Here is a 25057-nt window from a genome sequence, read left to right as displayed (position 1 = left end):
ATCACACCGACAGAGTTTAGTACACCGAAGTACATTCATTTCCGATGTTACGCTGCGTTTTCCTTCAGCATTGGGTTGCAGAAGCAGTTGTAGAACGTTCTGTGTGTTGCATACGTTGGATTTATGGAACATATGAGTCAAACTGTATGTGTGAATGGTTTCGACAGAAATGGTAGCAGAAGGTGAATGTTGAACTTTTGTTGCACACATATCCAGATGACACTGCGTACCATTTTGCATTAGTCTAGACTCGCTCTAATTCACATACAGCCCCAACAGATCCACAGATGACAATCTCTATTGCACTCCACACTGCCCTTCCCACCTGGACAAAAGGAACACCTACGTGAGAATGCTGTTCACTGACTACAGCTCAGCTTTCAACACAATAGTGCCCTCCAAGATCATCACTAAACTAAATACCCTGGGATTAAACACCTCCCTCTGCAAATGGATACTGGACTTTTTGACAGGCCGCTCTCGGGTGGCAAGGCTAGGCAACAACACATCTGCCACGCTGACCCGCAACACAGGGGCCCCTCAGGGGTGCGTGCTTAGCCCCCTCCTCTACTCCCTGTTTACCCACAACTGTATGGCCACACATGACTCCAACACCATCATTAAGTTTTCTGTTGACATGATGGTAGTAGGCCTGATCACCGACGATGATGAGACACCTTAGGAGGTCAGAGACTTGGCAGTGTGGTGCCAGGACAACAACCTCTCCCTCAACGTCAGCAAGATAAAGGAGCTGAAACTACAAGAAACAGAGGGCCAAACACGCCCCCATTCACATCGATGGGGCTGTAGTGGAGACGGTCATAAGCTTCAAGTTCCTCTGGACCTATCACTAAGTTCCTGTCATGGTCCAAACACACCAAAACAGAGGGTACGACAAAAATTCATAACAACAAAAATAAGCTTTTTATCTTAATTTAAGCTTAGAGTTAGACATAAGGTTAGCGGTGTGGTTAAGGCTAGGGTTAAGGTTTTATTTTTATTTTAAGAAGAGAAATTGTATGGGCGGGGTTTATGACTTTGTGGCTGTGGTAACTAGTAACCATCGTACTACTCGAGTGACGTCTTTAACTTCCCGGTCAAAATCCAAAGCAAACTTCATAATAAGAGTTCTAACCAGAAAAACTATATCTCAAGAGTTAATAGTAATATCTACAAATCAATATATAGTTTGACACATTCATCACTAATATGGGCACATACAATTAGCAGCATTATCATATTTTATTTTTATCATCCGAAAATACTTTTAATTTGAACAATAAAAAAATGCAATACGGAGACAAAAAACATTTTCCTTTCCGGAACCATCCATCGCCAGGAAGGGACAGAAGAGAGGAGGCTATTTTTAGAAGATTAAGGAAAGAATCCAACAGGAAAGTGTGATTATTGCCAGGAAACAGAGACCGTGGAGCATGTATTGCTACAGTGTGGGCAGTATCAGAGGAAAGAGAGAGGCTGAGATCTAGTATGAGGGAGAAGGGGATACAGGAAATCATTTTAAAGATTATATTGAGTAGAACTTTATTAGATATAGTCTCAAATATGTTGTTATATTTTTTTAAAGCAACGGGGCTGGCAGGTAAGATTTAGTTTCTCCCTGCCTCTGGCCCATACTCCAGTACAGAAGGTGGCGATAATGCACCATAACGTTTGATGCCAACCGCCGATAAACCCCACCGAAGAGAAGGAAAACATCAATCTAATGTTGCTGTCTCCGCTTAGTTATCTCGCATGAAATATATATCTAGAAATTTTGAATAACGGCAACGTAGCTACTATCTTGAATATTGAATGTTCAACATGGGTTACAATAAATTCAGAGTCAACGCTACTCGGAAGATGTCGAAGACGTTAGCCTTGACCGTTCTAACCTGTTTGTCGTTCTGCATCAGTGTTTGCAGGGCAGAGGATAGTGCCATGGAGAACATCGTAACAGAGAGGAAGGTTGAAGATAACCACAGACAAGACAGTGCCGACCTGCTGATTTTCATCATGCTCCTAACCCTTACGATTTTAACTATATGGTTATTCAAGCACCGTCGTTTCAGGTTTTTGCATGAAACGGGACTAGCTATGATCTATGGTGAGTATGGGTGAGAGGCCCACTTGTCAGGAGACTGCATGATGTCATTGATATTACTCATCGTCATATTGTTTATGTAGTTAGCTATACAGGTCATTGCATCTTTACGTAGCATTTCTAATATACCTGTAGACTCCCAGTCATTGCGCTAACGCTAGTTAGCATTGTCTGGCGAAACTACCGCTAACTTCATTCATACTGCACGCAGAGACATAAAAAAAAAAATGGTATCCACGAGTTCATCTGACTCTGAGGAAGTAGAACAAGGACTAACTCTCACAGTATTCCTTTAACATTACCTGGAAATATGCTGACAGTGTTGTCATTCCTATAGGGATGCGGTAGAGACACCATAATGCCTAGCTAGGTCAATGTGAGTCCTAGAATGGCTGTATCACTGTTATACTGAACAAAAATATAAACTCATGCAACAATTTCAAAAATTTTACTGAGTTAGTTCATAGAAGGAAATCAGTCGATTGAAATAAATTATTTAGGCCCTAATCTATGCATTTCAAATGACTGGGTATACAGATATCTGTTGGTCACAAAAACCTTTAAAAAAAAAAATAAGTAGGGGCATGGATCAGAAAACCAGTTGGTATGACCACCGTTTTTTGCCTCTTGCAGCGCGACACATCTTGTTCGCATAGAGTTTGACCAGGTTGTTGATTGTGGCCTGTGGAATGTTGTCCCGTTCCTCTTCAATGGCTGTGCGAAGTTGCTGGATATTGTTGGAAACTGGAACACACTGTCATACATGTTGATCCAGAGCATCCCAAACAAGCTCAATGGGTGACATGTCTGGTGATTATGCAGGCCATGGAAGAACTGGGACATTTTCAGCTCACAGGAATTGTGTACAGATCCTTGCGACATGGGGCCGTGCATTATCATGCACATTTGCACACTGAATTCGGTTATGACGCCGAGCTGCAGTCAGGTCAAGACCCTGATGAGGACGACGAGCATGCAGATGAGCTTCCCTGAGATGGTTTCCGACAGTTTACGCAGAATTTATTCGGTTGTGCAAACCCACAGTTTCATCAGTTTTCCGGCTGGCTAGTCTCCGACGATCCCGCAGGTGGAGAAGCCGGATGTGGAGGTCCTGGGATGGCGTGGTTACACGTGGTCTGCGGTTGTGAGGCCGGTTGGACGTACTGCCAAATTCTTTAAAGCGACATTGGAGGCAGCTTATGGTAGAGAAATTAACATTAAATTCTCTGGCAACAGCACTGGTGGACATTCCTGCAGTCATCATGCCAATTGCACACTCCCTCAACTTGAGACATCTGGCGTTGTGTGACAAAACTGCACAATTGTATTGTCCCCAGCACAAGGTGCACCTGTGTAATGATCATTCTTTTTAATCAGCATCTTGATATGCTACACCTGTCAGGTGGATGGATTATCTTGGCAAAGGAGAAATGCTCACTAACAGGGATGTAAACTAATTTGTGCAAAAGATTTGAGAGAAATATGCTTTATGTGTGTATGGAACATTTCTGGGAGCTTTTATTTCAGCTCATGAAACATGGGACTGACACTTTACCTGTTGCGTTTATATTTTTGTTCAGTGTACATCTCTGTTGTTGGGAAACAATATTCATGCCTGATCAGTTATGCGACTGTGCATGCACTAAACCCATACCGTTCTGTGTTATACACCCAGGAAGGTCCAACTTGCTTCAGTGTTTTACTGTAGTTTAGTATAGTACTCTCTACTCCATGCACGTCCCTGAAGCCTGTTACCTGGTTATTTATGTACAATTCACAAGGTGCTGCTGTACCAGCTTTAAGGGTGGAGAGGACAAATGTGAACCCAGTTAGCATGGGTTACCTTGTGCCATGTACTGTAGGGGCTTTCATAGGTGCAATTCTGTGTTTGTTCATCCCATTTAATTCCCTCTGTTCCCTCTCTCTCCCTCCAGGTGTGCTGGTTGGGGTGGTCCTGCGCTATGGTATCCACGTACCCCGTGACATTAGTAACGTCACCCTCAGTTGCCATGTCAATGCCAGCCCGCCCACACTGCTCGTCAACGTCAGTGGCAAGTTTTACGAGTACAGTCTGAAGGGTGAGATCAGCCCCTCTGAGATCAATGATGTACAAGACAACGAGATGCTTCGCAAGGTAGAGTCCCAAACAGATGTGGTCCTAGTTATGAATGGCTTGACTGACCAAAACAGTGGATGCTTACAGATGGCATGGTTGTTGTCTGAAAGTGTTTCTTCATATCTGAAGTGCTGTTTGGGAGGCTTAGTACGAATCAGGCAAGTAGGTTGCCTTTGTTGACATATTTCCTTCTCAATCTTTCCCTAGACATTTTCCACACTTACTCACTGTCTGACACACACTCGTGAGACTGTGTCTAACTCGGAGCATAGCATATGTAATCAGTCATGTCCTGAGGTAGCCTACAGAGCACTATTCAGCTCTGTTCTATGCAAACACTGTGTCACCTGATCAGAGAAAATAAACCTTTCCTTGATGCCATTTAGGACTTAGAGTTGATGTCAGCCTAAAGAGGCTTGATCAGAACTAGGCCTAACTGTAGGACATTGGATTAACAAACATAACAACTAGTGCTATTTTCATCCATCAACACAATTGAAAAGGGATTTAGAACCCTTGTTAGTTATAATTAGATTCTAACTAATAATAACAGGTTTTATTAGTTGTAGTCCTCCATAGTCAGTGGGACACTACAGTTCAGTCATGTAATACAATCCCTCTTGTGTTTTTCCTCTTTTCTATAGGTGACCTTTGACCCCGAAGTGTTCTTTAACATCCTCCTGCCCCCCATCATCTTCCATGCCGGCTACAGTCTGAAGAGGGTAAGACATGTAGTTAGTTGTTTAAAGATGCTCTATGCAGAAATCGCTCTGCCATTTCCTGGTTGCTAAAATGCTAACAGTTTGCCTAATTTCAGTTTGTGATAAAACAAGCAAGTATAGTGTAGATAATCATTTTACCATCTAAACCGCAGTGAGAAATATTTTCCAGAAACCACAAATATTGTATTTTCAGATGAAGCTGGTATACAAAACCAAAAGTAAAAGATACAAAAACTAAACTTAAATATGGGGAGCATAGAAATAGTGCACACAGAACAGATTTACCACTTCTTAGACTTGCTCTCAATGATAATGACAGATCTATAACACGCATTTCCATGTGAATTTGGTCAGGTCGCCCAAAAAGTTACATATTGCAGCATTAAATGATAGTTAAATCACAGTGTTGATTTGTTCTTGGGTAATATTTAGGCCTAATCCTTCATCTAATTCTCCCAGAGACACTTCTTCAGGAACATGGGGTCCATCCTAGCCTATGCCTTTCTGGGAACAGTCATATCATGTTTCATCATTGGGTGAGTTTATACCCTGCATTATACATGTATGCATTACATCTGTGTGTTTATGCACCTTTAGTCCTTTGTGTGACATGTCAGAGAAATGCTCAGCTGAAGTAGCATGATCTCTGTCTCTGTGCAGGTTGCTGATGTATGGCTGTGTCACGCTGATGAAGCAAGTGGGACAGCTTAATGGGGACTTCTTCTTCACTGACTGCCTGTTGTTTGGAGCCATCGTCTCTGCTACTGACCCCGGTACAGACCCCGTTCACCTCAGTCACCTCTTTAGTACACTACATAATGCTCAACCGCTTGCTTCACTAGTAATATGCCTAGTTCATACATAGTTATTTAAAGGGGGTTTTCCTGATTCACAAGCTGCAAATACATGCACTGCCACTAATTATTTCAGTGACTGGAATAATGTGAGTTGTGGAATATAGCATAGGCTGATGTACTGAATGTTATGACTGCACACACCACCAGTGATTTCTAACCTATAGGGCTCTATTTGTGGGTTGTTTTTAGTAGAATGTTGCCAACTATATGTTGCCCGTCTTACGTTCTAGAATGTGGTCTTGGGGGTCCATCTGCATGTGATTGTGCCATTCTGTAGACAGTCTAACGTGGGTTACTGTGTCTCTCGTCCTGCAGTGACGGTGCTGGCCATCTTCAACGAGCTGCAGGTGGACGTGGATCTGTACGTTCTGCTGTTTGGAGAGAGCGTTCTCAACGACGCCGTGGCCGTGGTGCTGTCCTCGTGAGTCCTCCGTCTTAACCTGACACACCTGTCTACCGTCTGTCTGTGCGCCTGTGTGTACACACTCACGTTGTGAAGTTCTGTGTTTGTCTTTGCGATCCATTGTTTTGAAGCTTTGGCTGACAAACCTCATCTTTCAACAGATGTGCTTTGAAACTGTTTTTAAATTATTTAAAAATATATAATTTGGGCAGGATAAGGGGGTGTTTGGCCTACACACCCACACAGGTTCATGGACATGGGCACACAGACACCCTCAAACAACTTGTTGGTATGGAATGTCCTGTGTGTGACTTGGCACTATACCAATAACAAGCCTAGTATTAATACTGTGAGGCTGACCTTTTGGTAACCCTAACCACTACATTCCCTCTGCCGGGAACTCTTATTATTTCAGAATTCGGTTGTGTTATGGTTGGCTCAGTGCGGGGGTGCGGCACGCCCCTGGAGCCAATCAGTGGGTAGAGGGTGTGGCGGCGACGCGAGACACTCCCCTGAACTGGTGTGCTAGTTCAGTGCTTTTGTAGTGGTTTCTTTTTGCGTCGTTAGAACATGCACGGCAATTGACCAGCTATTACACTCCATATAGCAGATATGAACCACAGCACAAGTACAACCCAGAAAGGGATAGTTCTCTCAAATCAAAGTTCGTCAGGTGTTTGCAGAACCTAAAAGTTTTGAGTATTGAGCCCATATTAGATCCAGAGGTATGCATTAGGGAAAATCTTGAGGCACCAATTAAAACTGCAACCCGGTTCTGGTGGTATGGAGTCCTGGTGATTTGCTGTTTGGGTGATACAAGTTTGTTGTTACGTCCAGTGGAGGCTGCTGAGGGGAGGACGGCTCATAATAATGGCTGTAATGGAGTCAATGGAATGGTATCAAGCACATAAAACAAGTGGTTTCCATTCCATTGACTCCATTTGGATTTTGACATGTTATCTAACATCACTAATTCCAAGCTTCAGCTAATCTTTCATGAGTGGTTCCCCATATTTTACCAGTTTCAAAATCTAGGCCTAATAGTTCCTCCAGTTTGAATTGAATGAAAAGCTGTTGAAGTGTTTCTGCCAAAGTTCTTAGGGATAGATGTATCTAACTTGAAGATATATCTAACTTGGTAGCTGGAATACATTAAGATATATATAACTTGGTAGCTGGAATACATTAAGATGTATCTAACTTGGTAGCTGGAATACCTGAAGATGTATCTGACTTGGTAGCTGGAATACCTGAAGATGTGTCTGACTTGGTAGCTGGAATACCTGAAGATGTATCTGACTTGGTAGCTGGAATACCGGAAGATGGATCGAACTTGGTAGCTGGAATACCGGAAGATGTATCTGACTTGGTAGCTGGAATACCGGAAGATGTATCTGACTTGGTAGCTGGAATACCGGAAGATGGATCTGACTTGGTAGCTGGAATACCTGAAGATGTATCTGACTTGGTAGCTGGAATATCTGAAGATGTATCTGACTTGGTAGCTGGAATACCTGAAGATGTATCTGACTTGGTAGCTGGAATACCTGAAGATGTATCTGACTTGGTAGCTGGAATACCTGAAGATGTATCTGACTTGGTAGCTGGAATACCTGAAGATGTATCTGACTTGGTAGCTGGAATACCTGAAGATGTATCTGACTTGGTAGCTGGAATACCTGAAGATGTATCTGACTTGGTAGCTGGAATACCTGAAGATGTATCTGACTTGGTAGCTGGAATACCTGAAGATGTATCTGACTTGGTAGCTGGAATACCTGAAGATGTATCTGACTTGGTAGCTGGAATACCGGAAGATGGATCTGACTTGGTAGCTGGAATACCGGAAGATGGATCTGACTTGGTAGCTGGAATACCGGAAGATGGATCTGACTTGGTAGCTGGAATACCGGAAGATGGATCTGACTTGGTAGCTGGAATACCGGAAGATGGATCTGACTTGGTAGCTGGAATACCGGAAGATGGATCTGACTTGGTAGCTGGAATACCGGAAGATGGATCTGACTTGGTAGCTGGAATATCGGAAGATCGATCTGTCTTGGTAGCTGGAATACCGGAAGATCGATCTGTCTTGGTAGCTGGAATACCGGAAGATGGATCGAACTTGGTAGCTGGAATACCGGAAGATGGATCGAACTTGGTAGCTGGAATACCGGAAGATGGATCGAACTTGGTAGCTGGAATACCGGAAGATGGATCGAACTTGGTAGCTGGAATACCGGAAGATGGATCGAACTTGGTAGCTGGAATACCGGAAGATGGATCGAACTTGGTAGCTGGAATACCGGAAGATGGATCGAACTTGGTAGCTGGAATACCGGAAGATGGATCGAACTTGGTAGCTGGAATACCGGAAGATGGATCGAACTTGGTAGCTGGAATACCGGAAGATGGATCGAACTTGGTAGCTGGAATACCGGAAGATGGATCGAACTTGGTAGCTGGAATACCGGAAGATGGATCGAACTTGGTAGCTGGAATACCGGACGATGGATCGAACTTGGTAGCTGGAATACCGGACGATGGATCGAACTTGGTAGCTGGAATACCGGACGATGGATCGAACTTGGTAGCTGGAATACCGGACGATGGATCGAACTTGGTAGCTGGAATACCTATAGAACCCTCTAGTGTAGCACATTGCTACTAAAATAATGGCATCACGTACAGTACTTACTAGCAGATGTCCATACACAAATATTTACATACTGTAGTACAATCTCATCATTCCTTAATGATTTCCATATGAAACTATGAAAGCAAGCCACACCGTATTTGCCTAAGAGATCCATCTGCACTTCAAACAGACTGGGCATGCAAACGGTAGTACTAGTACTATACAGTGTAGTCTTTGGTCACTAGGATCGTTCTGATCTTCAGTTATGGGGACCACTAGGATCATTCTGATCATCAGTTATGGGGACCACTAGGATCATTCTGATCATCAGTTATGGGGTCCACTAGGATTATTCTGATCATCAGTTATGGGGACCACTAGGATCATTCTGATCATCAGTTATGGGTCCACTAGGATTAAGCCCTCCCCTGGTCTGTAGGAATATACCATACCTTGGTTCTGATATCAATGGGTTGCAGATTATTCAAGACTTTCAACCTTCTCAGGATGAAAGCACATTGTAAAGCAGCTCTCTAGTTCTGTAATTATACCAAATTATCCATGTTTTCTTTAAGTATTCTGCAAGCAAGGCACATTCATTTCTAGGCTCCAGAAATGCTATAGTACATACCAGTATTTCATTTCCAGCCTTATAACACTTCATCCACCCACATAGGGCACCTGAACTGTTCTCTTATGTTGTACCTTTTCTAATATTGACTGTGTTTGTACCAGGTCCATCGTGGCGTACCAGCCGGAGGGGGACAACAGTCACACCTTTGAGGTGATGGCCATGTTGAAGTCTTTCGGGGTGTTCCTGGGTGTTTTCAGTGGATCATTCGCCCTGGGGGTGGCCACCGGGGTCATGACAGCACTCATATCCTTTACGCAGTGATATACTTCCTGTGTGATTTGAGTGTCTAGAAATATATAGATTGATGTTGCAATAACATCAAGGTTAGAAACAGATGGAAATGCTTTTGTTCTTGTATTAGAATGTATTAAGTTATGGTTTTTGGTATTATCAACTTGCTTGTTGCTATATGTTGAACTTAATTCTCTAAGCTTCTCTGTAAAAAACAACAAAGCAAAACAGATAAAACTGCCTTCCATTTCAAAACTAGTTCACTGCAATTTTCACTTCCTCCATGAAATGTGGGAACTGAGAATTGGCCACGCTCTCTGAGCCATTCTTCTCCATCTCTGCCATGGTGGCAATAGCTAGTGTATAGTGAGTTGTGTAGTGTATACATTAAGTGTATAAAACATTAGGAACACCTTCCCAGTATTGAGTTGCCCTCAACAGGTTTCAAGTGTTCCACAGGGATGCTGGTCCATGTTGACTCCAATGCTTCCCACAGTTGTGTCAAGTTGGCTGGATGTCCTTTGGGTGGTGGACCATTCTTGATACACACAGGAAACTGTTGAGGGTGAAACCCAGCAGCGTTGCAGTTCTTGACACACTAGCCTGGCAGCTACTACCATACCCCTGTTCAAAGGCACTTAGATATTTTTGTCTTGCCCATTCACCCTCTGAATGGCACACATACACAATCCAGGTCTGGAGGCTTAAAAATCCTTCTTTAACCTGTCTCCTCCCCTTCGTCGACACTGATTTGAAGTGGATTTAACAAGTGACATCAATAAGGGATCATAGCTTTCACCTGGATTCACCTGGTCAGTCTGTCACGGAAATAGCAGGTGTTCCTAATGTCAGTGTAGTGTTTCATGTCGTATTTTCTCCTTGACTGTTCTCCTCACGTCACTAAGTTCACTAAGCTGAGAGACTTCCAGCTCCTGGAGACGGCTCTCTTCTTCCTCATGTCCTGGAGCACCTTCTTAATGGCTGAGGCCTGTGGCTTCACAGGTAAACCCTCATCTTACCGCAAAGCTACACTCAGGTCATGGTCCCACCCCACGGGTTATTTTTCATCACCCAGCTTATTATGGTTAATCACGATGTGGGTGTGTCTGCTTGATGTTGTGTGTGCAGGTGTGGTGGCGGTGCTGTTCTGTGGGATCACTCAGGCTCACTACACCTTCAACAACCTGTCCCCTGAGTCCCAGGACAGGACCAAACAGGTGAGGACAACGTTTACCGTTGCAGTTATTTACGGGCAAGCTACTTTGGACAGCAATGTCATCTGCTAAATGTTGATGTTCCATCAGAGTCCCTGAAAGGTTGTTTTTGTGTTGTCCTGTAGTTGTTTGAGCTGCTGAACTTCCTGGCGGAGAATTTCATCTTCTCCTACATGGGTCTGGCGTTGTTCACCTTCAAGAACCACATCTTCAACCCCACCTTCATCGTCGGGGCTTTCGTATCTTTTACTCAAAACTATAATACTTCAATTAATATTCAACTTTTGATTTAGTAGCACTGTAGGGAGTTAATGTGGAGTATGGACTATATTGCATGTAAAGTTGGTGAAACCAGAAAGGTCATGGTAAGAACAAAAATTCTATAGCTTTTTAATGTTTTTTAGAGTGCAAATATTCAGTAGACTGGAGGGGTTTCTTTGTTTCTCTGGACTGTTTGGAGGCCTCCTTGACAGTGTTCTCCTCCCAGCTGGCAGTGTTCCTGGGAAGAGCAGCCAACATCTACCCCCTGTCCTTCCTGCTCAACCTGGGACGCAGGAACAAGATCAGCTCCAACTTCCAACACATGATGATGTTTGCTGGTACAGTGTGTGACGTGGTCAGACAGAGATCTGGCGCCACAGTTTGTCAATTTCCTTTTCTCATAAATTGCAGCTTAAGTTCAGTCACCAGAATAAATAGCTTTGTATTTACTTGAAGAGAAAAGGCGTGTGAAGGAAAATAAGCTATCCCTTTCTATCCAATTTCAGGATTTCCGGGGATGAAATATCAGCCACAGTTATATATACAGTACCAGTCAAAAGTTTAGACACACCTACTTATTCAAGGGTTTTTCTTTATTTTTACTATTTTCTACATTGTAGAATAATAGTGAAGACATTAAATACTATGAAATAACACATGTGGAAGCATGTAGTAAGCAAAAAAGTGTTAAACAAATCAAAATATATTTTAGACTCTTCAAAGTAGCCACCCTTTGCCTTGATGACAGCTTTGCACACTCTTGGCATTCTCTCAACCAGCTTCATAAGGAATGCTTTTCCAACAGTCTTGAAGGAGTTCCCACATATGCTGAGCACTTGTCTACTTTTCCTTCACTTTGTGGTCCAACTCATCCCAAACCATCTCATTGTGGAGGCCAGGTCATCTGATGCAGCACTCATCACGCTCCTTGATCAAACAGTCCTTACACAGCCTGGATGTGTGTTGGGTCATTGTCCTGTTGAAAAACAAATGATAGTCCCACTAAGCGAAAACCAGCTGGTATGGCGTATCGCTGCAAAATGCTGTGGTAGCCATGCTGGTTATAAGTGCCTTGAATTCTAAATTAATCACTGACAGTGTCACGAGCAAAGCACCCCCATACCATCACACCTCCTCCATGCTTCACGGTAGGAACCACACATGCAGAGATCATCCGTTCACCTACTCTGCGTCTCACAAAGACAGAGTAGTGTTCTTTAGTAGTGGTTTCTTTGCAGCAATTTGACCATGAAGGCCTGATTCATGCAGTCACCTCTGAACAGTTGATGTAGAGGTGTGTCTGTTACTTGAACTCTGTGGAGCATTTATTTGGCCTGCAATTTCTGAGGCTGGTAACTCTAATGAACTTATCCTCTGCAGCAGAGGTAACTCTGGGTTTCCCTTTCCTGTGGCGGTCCTCATGAGAACCAGTTTCATCATAGCACTTGATTGTTTTTGTGACTGCTCTTAAATGTTCTGTATTGACTAACCTTCATATCTTAAAGTAATGATGGACTGTCATTTCTCTTTACTTATTTGAGCTGTTCTTGCCATAATATGGACTTGGTCTTTTACCAAATAAGGCTATCTTCTGTATACCACCCCTACCTTGTCACAACACAACTGGCTCAGATGCATTAAGAAGGAAAGAAATTCCACAAATTAATTTTTAACAAGGTACACCTGTTAATTGAAATGCTTTCCAGGTGACTTCCTCATGAAGCTGGTTGAGAAAATGCCAAGAGTCTGCAAAGCTGTCATCAAGGCGAAGGATGGCTACTTTGAAGAATCTCAAATATAAAATATATTTTGATTTGTTTAACACTTTTTGGTTACTCCGTATGTATTATTTCATAGTTTTGATGTCTTCACTATTATTCTACAATGTAAAAATAAAGGAAAACCTGGAATGAGTAGGTGTGTCCAAACCTTTGACTGGTACTGTACAGTCGTGGCCAAAAGTTTTGAGAATGACACAAATATTAATTTTCACAAAGTCTGCTGCCTCAGTTTGTATGATGACAATTTGCATATACTCCAGAATGTTATGAAGAGTGATCAGATGAATTGCAATTAATTGCAAAGTCCCTCTTTGCCATGCAAATGAACTGAATCCCCTAAAAACATTTCCACTGCATTTCAGCCCTGCCACAAAAGGACCAGCTGACATCATGCCAGTGATTCTCTTGTTAACACAGGTGTGAGTGTTGACGAGGACAAGGCTGAAGATCACTCTGTCATGCTGATTGAGTTCGAATAACAGACTGGAAGCTTCAAAAGGAGGGTGGTGCTTGGAATCATTGTTCTTCCTCTGTCAACCATGGTTACCTGCAAGGAAACACGTGCCGTCATCATTTCTTTGCACAAAAAGGGCTTCACAGGCAAGGATATTGCTGCCAGTAAGATTGCACCTAAGGGGCCTCCCGGGTGGCGCAGTGGTCTAAGGCTGTGCCACCAGAGATTCTGGGTTCGAGCCCAGGCTCTGTCGCAGCCGGCCGCGACCGGGAGGTCCATGGGGCGACGCACAATTGGCCCAGCGTCGTCCGGGTTAGGGAGGGTTTGGCCGGCAGGGATATCCTTGTCTCATCGCGCACCAGCGACTCCTGTGGCGGGCCGGGCGCAGTGCACGCTGACCGGTGTTTCCTCCGACACATTGGTGCGGCTGGTTTCCGGGTTGGATGTGCGTTGTGTCAAGAAGCAGTGCGGCTAGGTTGGGTTGTGTTTCGGAGTACGCATGGCTCTCGACCTTCGCCTCTCCCGAGTCCGTACGGGAGTTGCAGCGATGAGACAAGACTGTAACTAATTGGATACCATGAAATTGGGGAGAAAAAAGGGGTAAGAAAAGAAAAAAAGAAGAATGTACCTAAATCAACCATTTATCGGATCATCAAGAACTTCAAGGACAGCGGTTCAATTGTTGTGAAGAAGGCTTCAGGGCGCCCAAGGAAGTCCAGCAAGTGTCAGGACCGTCCCCTAAAGTTGATTCAGCTGTGGGATCGGGGCACCACCAGTACAGAGCTTGCTCAGGAATGGCACTTTTGGAGGATGGCCTGGTGTCAAGAAGGGCTGCAAAGAAGCCACTTCTCTCCAGAAAAAAACATCAGGGACAGACTGATATTCTGCAAAAGGTACAGGGATTGGACTGCAGAGGACTGGGGTAAAGTCATTTTCTCTGATGAATCCCCTTTCCAATTGTTTGGGGCATCTGGAAAAAAGCTTGTCCGGAGAAGACAAGGTGAGCGCTACCATCAGTCCTGTGTCATGCCAACAGTAAAGCATCCTGAGACCATTCATGTGTGGGGTTGCTTCTCAGCCAAGGGAGTGGGCTCACTCACAATTTTGCCTAAGAACACAGCCATGAATAAAGAATGGTACCAACACATCCTCTGAGAGCAACTTCTCCCAAGCATCCAGGAACAGTTTGTTGACGAACAATGCCTTTTCCAGCATGATGGAGCACCTTGCCATAAGGCAAAAGTGATAACTAAGTGGCTCGGGGAACAAAACATTGATATTTTGGGTCCATGGCCAGGAAACTCCCCAGACCTTAATCCCATTGAGAACTTGTGTTCAATCCTCAAGAGGCAGGTGGACAAAATAAAACCCACAAATTCTGACAAACTCCAAGCATTGATTATGCAAGAATGGGCTGCCATCAGTCAGGATGTGGCCCAGAAGTTAATTGTCAGCATGCCAGGGCGGATTGCAGAGGTCTTGAAAAAGAAGGGTCAACACTGCAAATATTGACTTTTTGCATCAATGTAATTGTCAGTAAAAGCCTTTGACACTTATGAAATGCTTGTAATTATACTTCAGTATTCCATAGTAACATCTGACAAAAATATCTAAAGACACTGAGGCAGCAGACTTTGTGGAAATTAATGTGTCATTCTCAAAACTTTTGGCCACGACGGTATGTAAAATATGTTTGGGGAATTTTTGGGAATATCGTCCCAATTTTTGTCCTAAAGCTTTAAAAAAATATATATGTTCATTTATGAGTCTGCTTTTGTTTGTCTGGTGATTTAGGAGATGCTGTTTTGCTAATACAGTACATCCTTTATAGAATATTAATGTAGTAACTTGAGTCATACCAGCACCTGTTGTTTCAATGACCCCTATGGACCTGTTTTAACTGATTGTCATGTGATCACTATAATTGGAAATGTTCAGAGTTCCCACACCAGTGACGTTATCTAACAAAAAGCTAATTTAAGTGATATTACTTGTGGAGACACACACACACACACAATATTACCCCTCCTTGTTTCCAGAAGAATCCAGGCTCCTAAGCAACTTTGCAGTATTTAGTTTTTTTGTGTTATTTCTTACATTATCCACAAGCATTTCGCTACACCCGCAATAATATGTGTGACCAATTTGATTTGTCTTCCTCCACAGGTCTGCGCGGGGCGATGACCTTTGCCCTTTCCATCCGGGACACGGCTACGTACGCCCGTCAGATGATGTTCACCACCACCCTCCTCATCGTCTTCTTCACTGTGTGGGTCTGTGGAGGGGGAACCACTCAGATGCTCTCCTGCCAGCACATACGGTAGGTCCACCGCGGGGGGTCAAAGGTTAGGGGATGTTGGTGTCTGCCTATTTATTTTTGTCACCTTCAAACGGAACCTTTGTTGAATTGATGTTTATTCTAATCGAGGATACACAAAGCACATAAGGTTGCCTGTCCATATTCATTATGATCGTCTGTGACCACTGTGATCTGGTCGACTCATTTATGTGTATCTGCGTTTGTAACAGTGTTGGAGTCGATTCGGACGCAGATAACACAGTGAGTATTAAGACTCTGAAAGTTGAGTTATTTGACTTGAATGCTGTAATCGTCTGTTGTTCTGAGTGGATCGCTGTATCAGTCTTGTGTGTCTCGTCAGATGAGCATTACAGAGGGATCAGAGCGGCGGAGCACCAAACACGAGAGTGCCTGGCTCTTCAGGATCTGGTACAACTTTGACCACAAGTATCCTTTGATGTCATATATTTGATTGCAGTAGTTGCACATATATATACAATAACATACTAGCCGACAGCAGTGGTGTACTGAAGAAGAGGCGGATGGTTCTCCTATAGTAAGTCTCCCATTACATATTTGAGCAGTTTGTTTTGTTACTAAGTGACACAGTTGAGGCCTTGACTCTACGCCCTCTCCAGCTACCTGAAGCCCATCCTGACCCACAGCGGCCCCCCACTCACCGTCACCATGCCTGCCTGCTGTGGACCACTGGCCAGATGTCTCACCAGCCCACAGGCCTATGAGGTCAGGCCCCACCAACCATGTGTTCCTATTAACCCTGTGACCCTGTTAGGGGGATTATGGTAATAGTGATGACATGTAGTGAGGAAGTGTTTTCTTCTTTGTTTTAATGAGTATCACAGCGGATAGTGTATATTTGAATGAACGCAAATGAGGAGTTGCTAATTTCATCAAAGCTAAAGCATTAGTTCAGTTATAGCAGGAGTATTTGATTAGTGAGAACTGTCATAATCAAAGTGTCATCTAGTGGTAACCTATTTTGAAATGTTTCTTTCCTGCCACCAGAACGAGTGCCAGCTGAAGGACGACGACTCGGACCTCATCCTGACAGACGGGGACATCAGCCTGACCTACGGTGACATCACTGTGAGCACGGACGCCAGCGGCGCCCACACCAGTGCCGGGCCCGCGGGCACCACCTCCGCCGTCATCTCCGCTGACGACCTGGACCGCGAGCTGACGTACGGGGACCACGAGCTGGTGATGAGGGGTACTCGTCTTGTCCTGCCCATGGACGACTCCGAGCCCCCGCTCGCCGACCCGCGACACCGCATGCGGATGTGAGGCGAAAGAGAGGCCAGCTAGCCAGATGACCAATTCACTCTACGTCCTGCTCCCCGCAGGAATTAGATCAACTAAGATCAGCAAGAGACTGGTCTCTCTCTGTCTCTCTCTCTCTCTCTGTCTTTCCTCTTCTCTCATACCGCTCCTCATCTGTCTCTCTCTCTCTCCTCTCTCTCTCTCTGTCTTTCCTCTTCTCTCATACCGCTCCTCATCTGTCTCTCTCTCTCTCCTCTCTCTCTCTGTCTTTCCTCTTCTCTCATACCGCTCCTCATCTGTCTCTCTCTCTCTCTCCTCTCTCTCTCTGTCTTTCCTCTTCTCTCATACCGCTCCTCATCTGTCTCTCTCTCTCCCCCACTGCCTCTCCTCTTTGAGTTTCTCAAGTGGTTAATCCATGTCTACCTCATTATTGTTTGTTAATTTCTACTCCTGTCGCCATCATTATAATATGAATCATTTATTCATGTTTCCTTTTGATTTGGTTAAACCGATAGCTTTTCTCAGTTTGTCTTCTAACAGGACCCAATGAAAGCACGTGGCAATCTGCTCACCGTAGCGCTGCAGAGTCGTCTATACGCATGCATTAGTCTGTATGTGGAGGTCACAGTGCAACAGCTAGCTTAGCTAATACTATTTGTCTCTGTATCACAGGGTGCATAATAACGTTGTTTTTTGTAATGCGTGGGGAGTGGGTAGGTCGAGGGGCTGACTGAGTTTTGTAGCCCTGTTTTGGGGTCTGATTCTGAATGTTGCTGCCTTCTCTGTGTGATCCAAGGGATGCTGGCTGACTTAGTGGCTCGGCGTTGCATTGTGTTGCTATGCATACGGTTAGAATCAAGTGCCTGAGTGACCACTAGTTTATGTTCCCTTTTTAGAAGTGATACACTCCTCCGTCCACTGGGTGGCGACCTCTCTACGGCTGACAGGCTGCCTGTGTTTTGAGCCATTGGTCTGTAGATAGTTAACGATGTTCTAGCCTGGTTCAACCAAGCTAACAATATAATTCAGCTCGCTCTGTGTAACCTAGCACACGTCTTGGATCTCCCACAATGACCTCAGACTGTGACTTTGGGAGGTTTTGACATCTTCTTTTAGAAGCTGATGTCACTCACCACAGAAGCAGAAAAAAGGGCTGTCGTTTCGAGTGCGAGTTCTAAATGTCCCGTACGGTGAAAGTTGGTGCCATTCCTCCTTCATTGACATTTGATGAAAATTGAGTGCAGGCAGCCTGAAAAAACCTGATGTATTTTGCAACATACTATAAGTACTTTAGCTACATCCTCGTTTTCACTGTAATTCTAATACTATACACGTGTAACATGGTATATATTTGACATTAGGGATTGAAATGTTACTCAAATCAAACCTAGTGTGTACTTCCATCTGGGCTAAGCCCTTGCTTCCTATTGGCTAAGATCTATCTGGTTTAGTTACAGTAGTAGAGGGAACATGTTACAGTAGCTCATAATTAAGGATCTAATTTGCTTTGTTTTTGGCAAATTTATCTGGATAAACATTAATTTCTTATTCAATTCTATTTCAAATCGAATTTGCTTGGTTGGATTATTTATGGAAATGGCCTGAGTATGTCCATGTCAAACATTGTTGAGGTGCTGCAGCCACACTGTATGTAGTGGACCGCAGTTCAACTGTTAACTGCCTTGAGTCATTGACTATATTGTCCCTGGTACTGTATGACTTGACAAAGAATTGGTACATACTATCAGAAACAACTTGAATAGGCCAGTTGGACTCATAACATTTCGATTTTAAATGATCCAAAACTACAGACATATTTGTTATTGAAATGATATGAAGATATGTTTGAAGCAATCATTTCTGTGTTTCTATGATTCAGAGTAGATATTTAGAGAAAAGCTGGTAGGGATGACATGGTTGTAGAAAAATGTATGTGTGCAATACTTTATTTGTGTCAAATAATCAAACAATAGGTTATATTAGATTCTAATGTATCCTATATGCCTCGTACTACAATGTATGGGGGCTGGGTTTATTTATAGCTGATGTCTGGCACCAGAGTGAGTAGCTCCTTTTAGCTGCTTGGCTACATGGGGGTTTGCTCTGTGACGGGTCTGGGATCAGTGGTGGCTGTTAATGTGGTATAACAGGACGTGTTGACCGGACACCACCCTGACGACGCACTGTTGATGTGGATGGAATCAGGCCCTGTGCCAGACAGCATTACAGAGGAGAGAAAGAGAGCGAGGGCAGAGTAGGAGGGAAGTACAAAGAGAGGGACGGGGTAGGAGCAGAGGAAAGGGAGGTAGAGAGAAATAGTGGACATTCTACCTATATTCAATGTTATTCACTTTCGCACCTGGGGAGGGAGGGGTAGAGGAAGGCAGTGTACCACTTAGTGTTATCTCCTGTTGTGCAGGAACCTCTGACGACGTGTGGTCTCCTTTTTTATTTTTATCAAGCATGCCTCTTGACACCACAATGTGCAGGAAATGATTTTTCTTCCCACCATTTTATATATAGTTTTTTTTCTCTCTCTGTTTTGTTTATTCTTGATGAAGAAGGGAAATAAGGCGAGTGTCCGCGATGGCGCAGCATTTGCACTTGTCTTTTTAGAAACCTTTGTCTGAGTTAGATTTGTCTTGTAAGTTCCATTTGTCATGTTTGTGTTGCTGTTTTTAAGGGGCTTTTGTTGGGGTTATGAAGGAATTGACATGAATCCTGTGAATTATGATTTTTAGTAAACTCATGGTCATGTCATAACTATCAGAGGTCACGACCTGAAGGGTTGTATCCATTGATGCACAGGTTATGATCTATGTAACCAAGAGAAACAAGATTGGCCTCCTTGCTTTTCCATGCCACTGACTCCGTCTTCACTTTAAGGAAAAAAGAAATCAAGCAAGATCAGGACTGTGTGCCAGTCTATAACTAACATATGAAGTAATGTAATGTCAAAAAAGACCCATTATAGGTCACCTTATACCTTGCCTGTACTGTTCTTACAGTATGTGTTCTATTGTTTTGAACGATGAATGGTAACTATGGTAACTTGTAATTAACATGTTGACACTAGTCTGAAGTAGCTGACCAAAGGGGCTTGTTGTACTCTGTGTTTTCAGACTGTCCGATGTGTTTATACTGCTACTTCGCTGTGTGTGTCACACTGTGCTTCCTCAGTGTTGCAGGTACTGACTGTTTACATCTCTGTAAATATTCTCACCTGTTCAAGTTGCGTGCAATGGTCAATAAACACAGCCTGTGCTTTTGATTGAACCCTCTGTAATGTCTCCTTATTGACCTGCTGATTTCACATCAGCATGATGATGTTGACCCGGTCTGGTTTGCCTCTGAACATGTCCTGGTGGAAGAATGTAATGTTAGCTAATGGCTTACCAGATCCAGAAAGTCCAGTCCTGACCTTCCCCTAAGGTTTGGCCGGGAATAAGAACAGGAAAAACTGAATTCATCCCAGTAATTTCTCCACCAGCCTTGGCCTTCAACCCCTAACAGTGTATCACATTCCCCCTATGGACAGCCTGAGTCTTAGCCATCTCTTTTATTTTTTCACCTCTCCATAGAGAATAGCCCATCCTTCTCATGGACTGACAGGCTGAGTTGTAGTAAGTTTTCCTCCCAGGGCAGATGTAGGTATGGGAGGTGCACTTGGAGATTTTCCTGACCAAAAATAAGATTGTCACTAGTTACCCCAGCCACAAAGTCCAAATTGGCTATAATCTAAATAACGGATGAAAACAAAAAAGAGCTTTTAGGTCTTCATTAGGGTTAGGGTTAGGCATACGGTTAGCTGTGTGGTTATGGTCTGGGTTAAGGGGATACTCTGGGATTTTGGCAATGAGGCCCTTCATCTACTTCCCCAGAGTCTGATGAACTCGGATACTATTTGTATGTCTCTGTGTCCAGTATGGAGGTAGTTTCACAAGCCAATGCTAACTAGTGTTAGCGCAATGACTGGAATCCTATGGGTGCTAGTACCCATAGACTTCCAGTCATTGCGCTAACGCTAGTTCGCATTGGATCCCAAAACTACCTCTAACTTCCTTCATACTGGACACAGAGACATAAACATGGGTTCCACATGTTCCCATGTACCCCTTTTTTAAGATTAGGTTTAAAAATCCTATTTTAAGAAGATACATTTTAGAAAAAGGCCGGGTTTATCCATTTCTGATGAACCAAGAATAAATAGGACCCAGAGTTTTCCCTAGTCATGAGACACTACTGTCCTGACCCTAACCATAGTCTAGGGATAGACATTTCCCATTCACCATTCCAGGGTGGAGATGTGTTTCAGATGAGCGGCGACTCTCTACTGCTAGATTGTTAGGCGTTCTCCCTCCAGCACATTTCCTCAGTATCAGGATACATTCCTAATAAGGGCAGAACTCCAGAATGCCTGTTTGGTTCCATTACAGCTCAGGGAGGAAATATCAACTTCATTGAAGGGAGACTGGGACTACCTCATGTTCTCTTGAGGGTCTTTGCCACTTTCTCTCTCCTCCTCTCTCCCTCCCTCCTTCCCTCCATTGTCTCTCTCACCCCCTTTTCTTCTCTTTCAATTTAAGGGCTTTATTGGCATGGGAAACATATGTTAACATTGCCAAAGCAAGTGAAGTAGATAATAAACAAAAGTGAAATAAACAACAAACGTGAACAGTAAACATTACACTTCGAAGTTCCAAAAGAATAAAGACATTTAAAATGTCATTATGTCTATCTATATACAGTGTTGTAACGATGTGCAAATAGTTAAAGTACAAAAGGGAAAATAAAAAATAAATAAACATAAATACGGGTTGTATTTACAATGGAGTTTGTTCTTCACTGGTTGCCCTTTTCTTGTGGCAACAGGTCATAGATCTTGCTGCTGTGATGGCACACTGTGGTATTTCACCCAGTAGATATGGGAGTTTATCAAAATTGGGTTTGTTTTCAAATTCTTTGTGGATCTGTGTAATCTGAGGGAAATATGTCTCTCTAATATGGTCATACATTTGGCAGGAGGTTAGGAAGTGCAGCTCAGTTTCCACCTCTTTTTGTGGGCAGTGTGCACATACTGTAGCCTGTCTTCTCTTGAGAGCCATGTCTGCTCTTGAAAGCCAGTACCCTGTGTGACTATCTTTCTCTCTCTCACACACACACACCTCTCAGAAATGCATCTCCTTGGCTGAACCTCTTGTAAGTTTGACCCTGTATGGAGTGTCTGTGGGTCTTCACAGTGTATGGTGGCTTAGCAACCACTCCTCACCTACTAAATTGTAACGGGGACAGGAAAGCTAAATGTCATGGCAAACACATGGCATGAGGTAGCTAACTCTGCTAGCCAGCCAGACCCTCAAATTACAATGGAAGACATAGCTCACCTGTCTAAGATTCTTCTTCCTCTAAATTTGTGGCAGTATGTCAGGAAAAGCTGTCATCCAGGAAATATGTAATGCTTTCATTTACAGAGAGGTTATTGAATATCAATACAGATGCCCTTGGTATCTACAGGAAGACAATAGCATCACCTTCATCATCCTCCTCATTAGCACACAGAGGAGGCCCAACGGCAGGGTCTTATCATCGTCAGTTTACGGAAGGAAAGTGTCATGATTTCTTGCTAGCCATGCCAAGAGAGAGGTCTGTGTTTACTCTCATTAACTGTGTCACCAGTGCTTGTTTACAACTAAGTGAGATGTTAATCTCTCTTAGAGATGATGGGAGCTTTCTCTCTATGATACTGTGCATTTGTTTCTGCGAGAGAGAGAGAGAGCGTGTGTGTGTGTGTGTGTGTGTGTGTGTGTGTGTGTGTGTGTGTGTGTGTGTGTGTGTGTGTGTGTGTGTGTGTGTGTGTGTGTGTGTGTGTGTGTGTGTGTGTGTGTGTGTGTGTGTGTGTGTGTGTGTGTGTGTGTGTGTGTGTTGTTTTTTTTCACATGACTGGGAATACAGATATCTGTTGGTCACAGAAACTTTTTTTTTAAGTAGGGGCATGGATCAGAAAACCAGTCAGTATCTGGTGTAACCACCATTTGCCATATGCAGCTCGACACATCTCCTTCACATAGAGTTGATCAGGTTGTTGATTGTGGCCTGTGGAATGTTGTCCCACTCCACTGGAACACGACATTTTCAGCTTCAAGGAATTGTGTACAGATCCTTGGGGACATGGGGCCATGCATTATCATGCTAAAACGTGAGGTTATGGCGGCAGATGAATTGCATGACAATGGCCCTCATCACGGTATCTCACAGCATTCAAATTGCCATCGATAAAATGCAATTGTGTTTGTCGTCCGTAGCTTATGCCTGCCCATACCATAACCCCACTGCCACCATGGGGCACTCTGTTCACAATGTTGACATCAGCAAACCACTCATCCACACGACGACATACACGCTGTCTGACATCTGCCTGGTACAGTTGAAACTGGGATTCATCTGTGAAGTGCACACTTCTCCAGCGTGCCAGTGGCTATCGAAGGTGAACATTTGCCCACTGAAGTCGGTTACAACGCTGAACTGCAGTCAAGTCAAGACCCTGGTGAGGACGACGAGCACACAAATGAGCTTCCCTAAGACGGTTTCTGACAGTTTCATCAACTGTCCGAGTGGCTGGTCTCAGATGATCCCTCAGGTGAAGAAGCCATATGTGAAGGTCCTGGGCTGGCGTACTGCCAAATTGGTTGCACGTACTGGTTACACGCACTGCCAAATTCTCTAAAACGACATTGGAGGCTGTTTATGGTAGAGAAATTAACATTCAATTCTCTGGCAGGAGCTCTGGTGGAAATTCCTGCAGTCAGCATGCCAATTCTACACTCCCTCAAAACTTCTGTTGTGTGATAAAACTGCACATTTTAGAGTAGCCTTTTATTGTACCCAGCACAAGGTGCACCTATGTAATGATCATACTGTTTAATCAGCTAATTTGATATGCCACACCTGTCAAGTGGATGGATTATCTTGGCCCAGGAGAAATGTTCAATAACAGGGACGTAAACAAATTTGTGCACAAAATTTGAGAGAAATAAGCTTTATCTGCGTATGGAACATTTCTGTGATCTTTTATTTCAGCTCATGAAACATGGGACCAACACTTTACATGTTGCGTTTATATTTTTGTTCAGTGTAAATTGAGTCCAGGTCTCTCTGGATACTTTAGCTTTTTAGCTTATTAATTTATTTTGTAGATCCTTACAAAAGCTGAGCTCCCAGCCAAGCCTCCTGCCATGCCCTTGAGACAGCTAATCCTACAGGACCTGGCAGCGCGGCTGGCAGCCCAACCAGGAGCCCTTCCAGCAGGGTAACAGAACCACTGGGAGAGGGGTGTGAACCCCCCTGGGATTTCCCATCCATAAATGCCAATAGTAAAGCCAAGCCATTTCTATCAATGTTGACAGAATGATGCTTTTGATATGACTGAAAGAATAGAGAATATGGTTATTCTTATGTCGTTGATACAGTACCTGGCATGATAGAACGTGTGTGGTTCCATTGTATCCTAAATAATATTTACTTGTGTTATACCTTTGTAGTAATACAGCTGTTCAGGCTGGAGGAGAGGTAAGCAAGGATACACCTACTGTATCTACTTAGGCTGAGTGTGTCTCATCTTGTTGCAATCTCTCTCAGCAAAATATATTTCTTACCAAAGATGGAGGTGCTTATGCACTGGGGAATACCCGCATGCATACTGTATGGTTAACATAGATGACATAGAGATGGCAAACTGTTCATCCTTAATTCGTTTTTTGGACAGCACAAGTCATCCTCCTAATGAGGGCATTAAATCTATCTATGTAATGAAGAAAGCATAGGGCTAGTGCTAAACCAAGAGATGCAGGCCGTACTAAAACATTACAAACTTCTATTGAGTTTCTTGATTCATATACATGTTCTCAAAGAGTAGCTTATTGCGCTTTGTGAAGCAGAGGCCCTTTTGAATGCAACAGTATTGCTTCCATTACCTCCAGTGTTAGCCAGTGAGAACCTATTAGCTACAGCTTGTAAATTCCTGGGTGAGGTCATAGTTGATATGAACGGAGAGGTTTGGATCATATCC

General features: G+C 43.6%; 1 protein-coding gene across 1 annotated transcript; it reads left to right on the top strand.

Annotated features, from left to right (window-relative positions):
* Positions 1 to 1485: 1485 nt before the first annotated feature.
* On the top strand, positions 1486 to 17191 carry LOC120062027 (sodium/hydrogen exchanger 6-like). The gene is made up of 16 exons (XM_039011830.1): positions 1486 to 2104; positions 4036 to 4235; positions 4862 to 4939; positions 5399 to 5475; positions 5600 to 5712; positions 6112 to 6217; positions 9573 to 9714; positions 10599 to 10704; positions 10831 to 10919; positions 11042 to 11155; positions 11404 to 11515; positions 15579 to 15732; positions 15942 to 15972; positions 16073 to 16158; positions 16350 to 16455; positions 16738 to 17191. The coding sequence occupies exons 1-16, from the start codon at positions 1813 to 1815 to the stop codon at positions 17014 to 17016; spliced, it is 2085 nt and encodes a 694-aa protein (XP_038867758.1). The 5' UTR covers positions 1486 to 1812; the 3' UTR covers positions 17017 to 17191.
* The last annotated feature ends 7866 nt before the right edge of the window (positions 17192 to 25057 follow it).

Source organism: Salvelinus namaycush, chromosome 17 (assembly GCF_016432855.1).
Source record: "Salvelinus namaycush isolate Seneca chromosome 17, SaNama_1.0, whole genome shotgun sequence".
NCBI lineage: Eukaryota > Metazoa > Chordata > Actinopteri > Salmoniformes > Salmonidae > Salvelinus > Salvelinus namaycush.
Note: the sequence above shows the minus strand (reverse complement) of the source record. Positions and strands in the feature narration are given on the sequence as shown.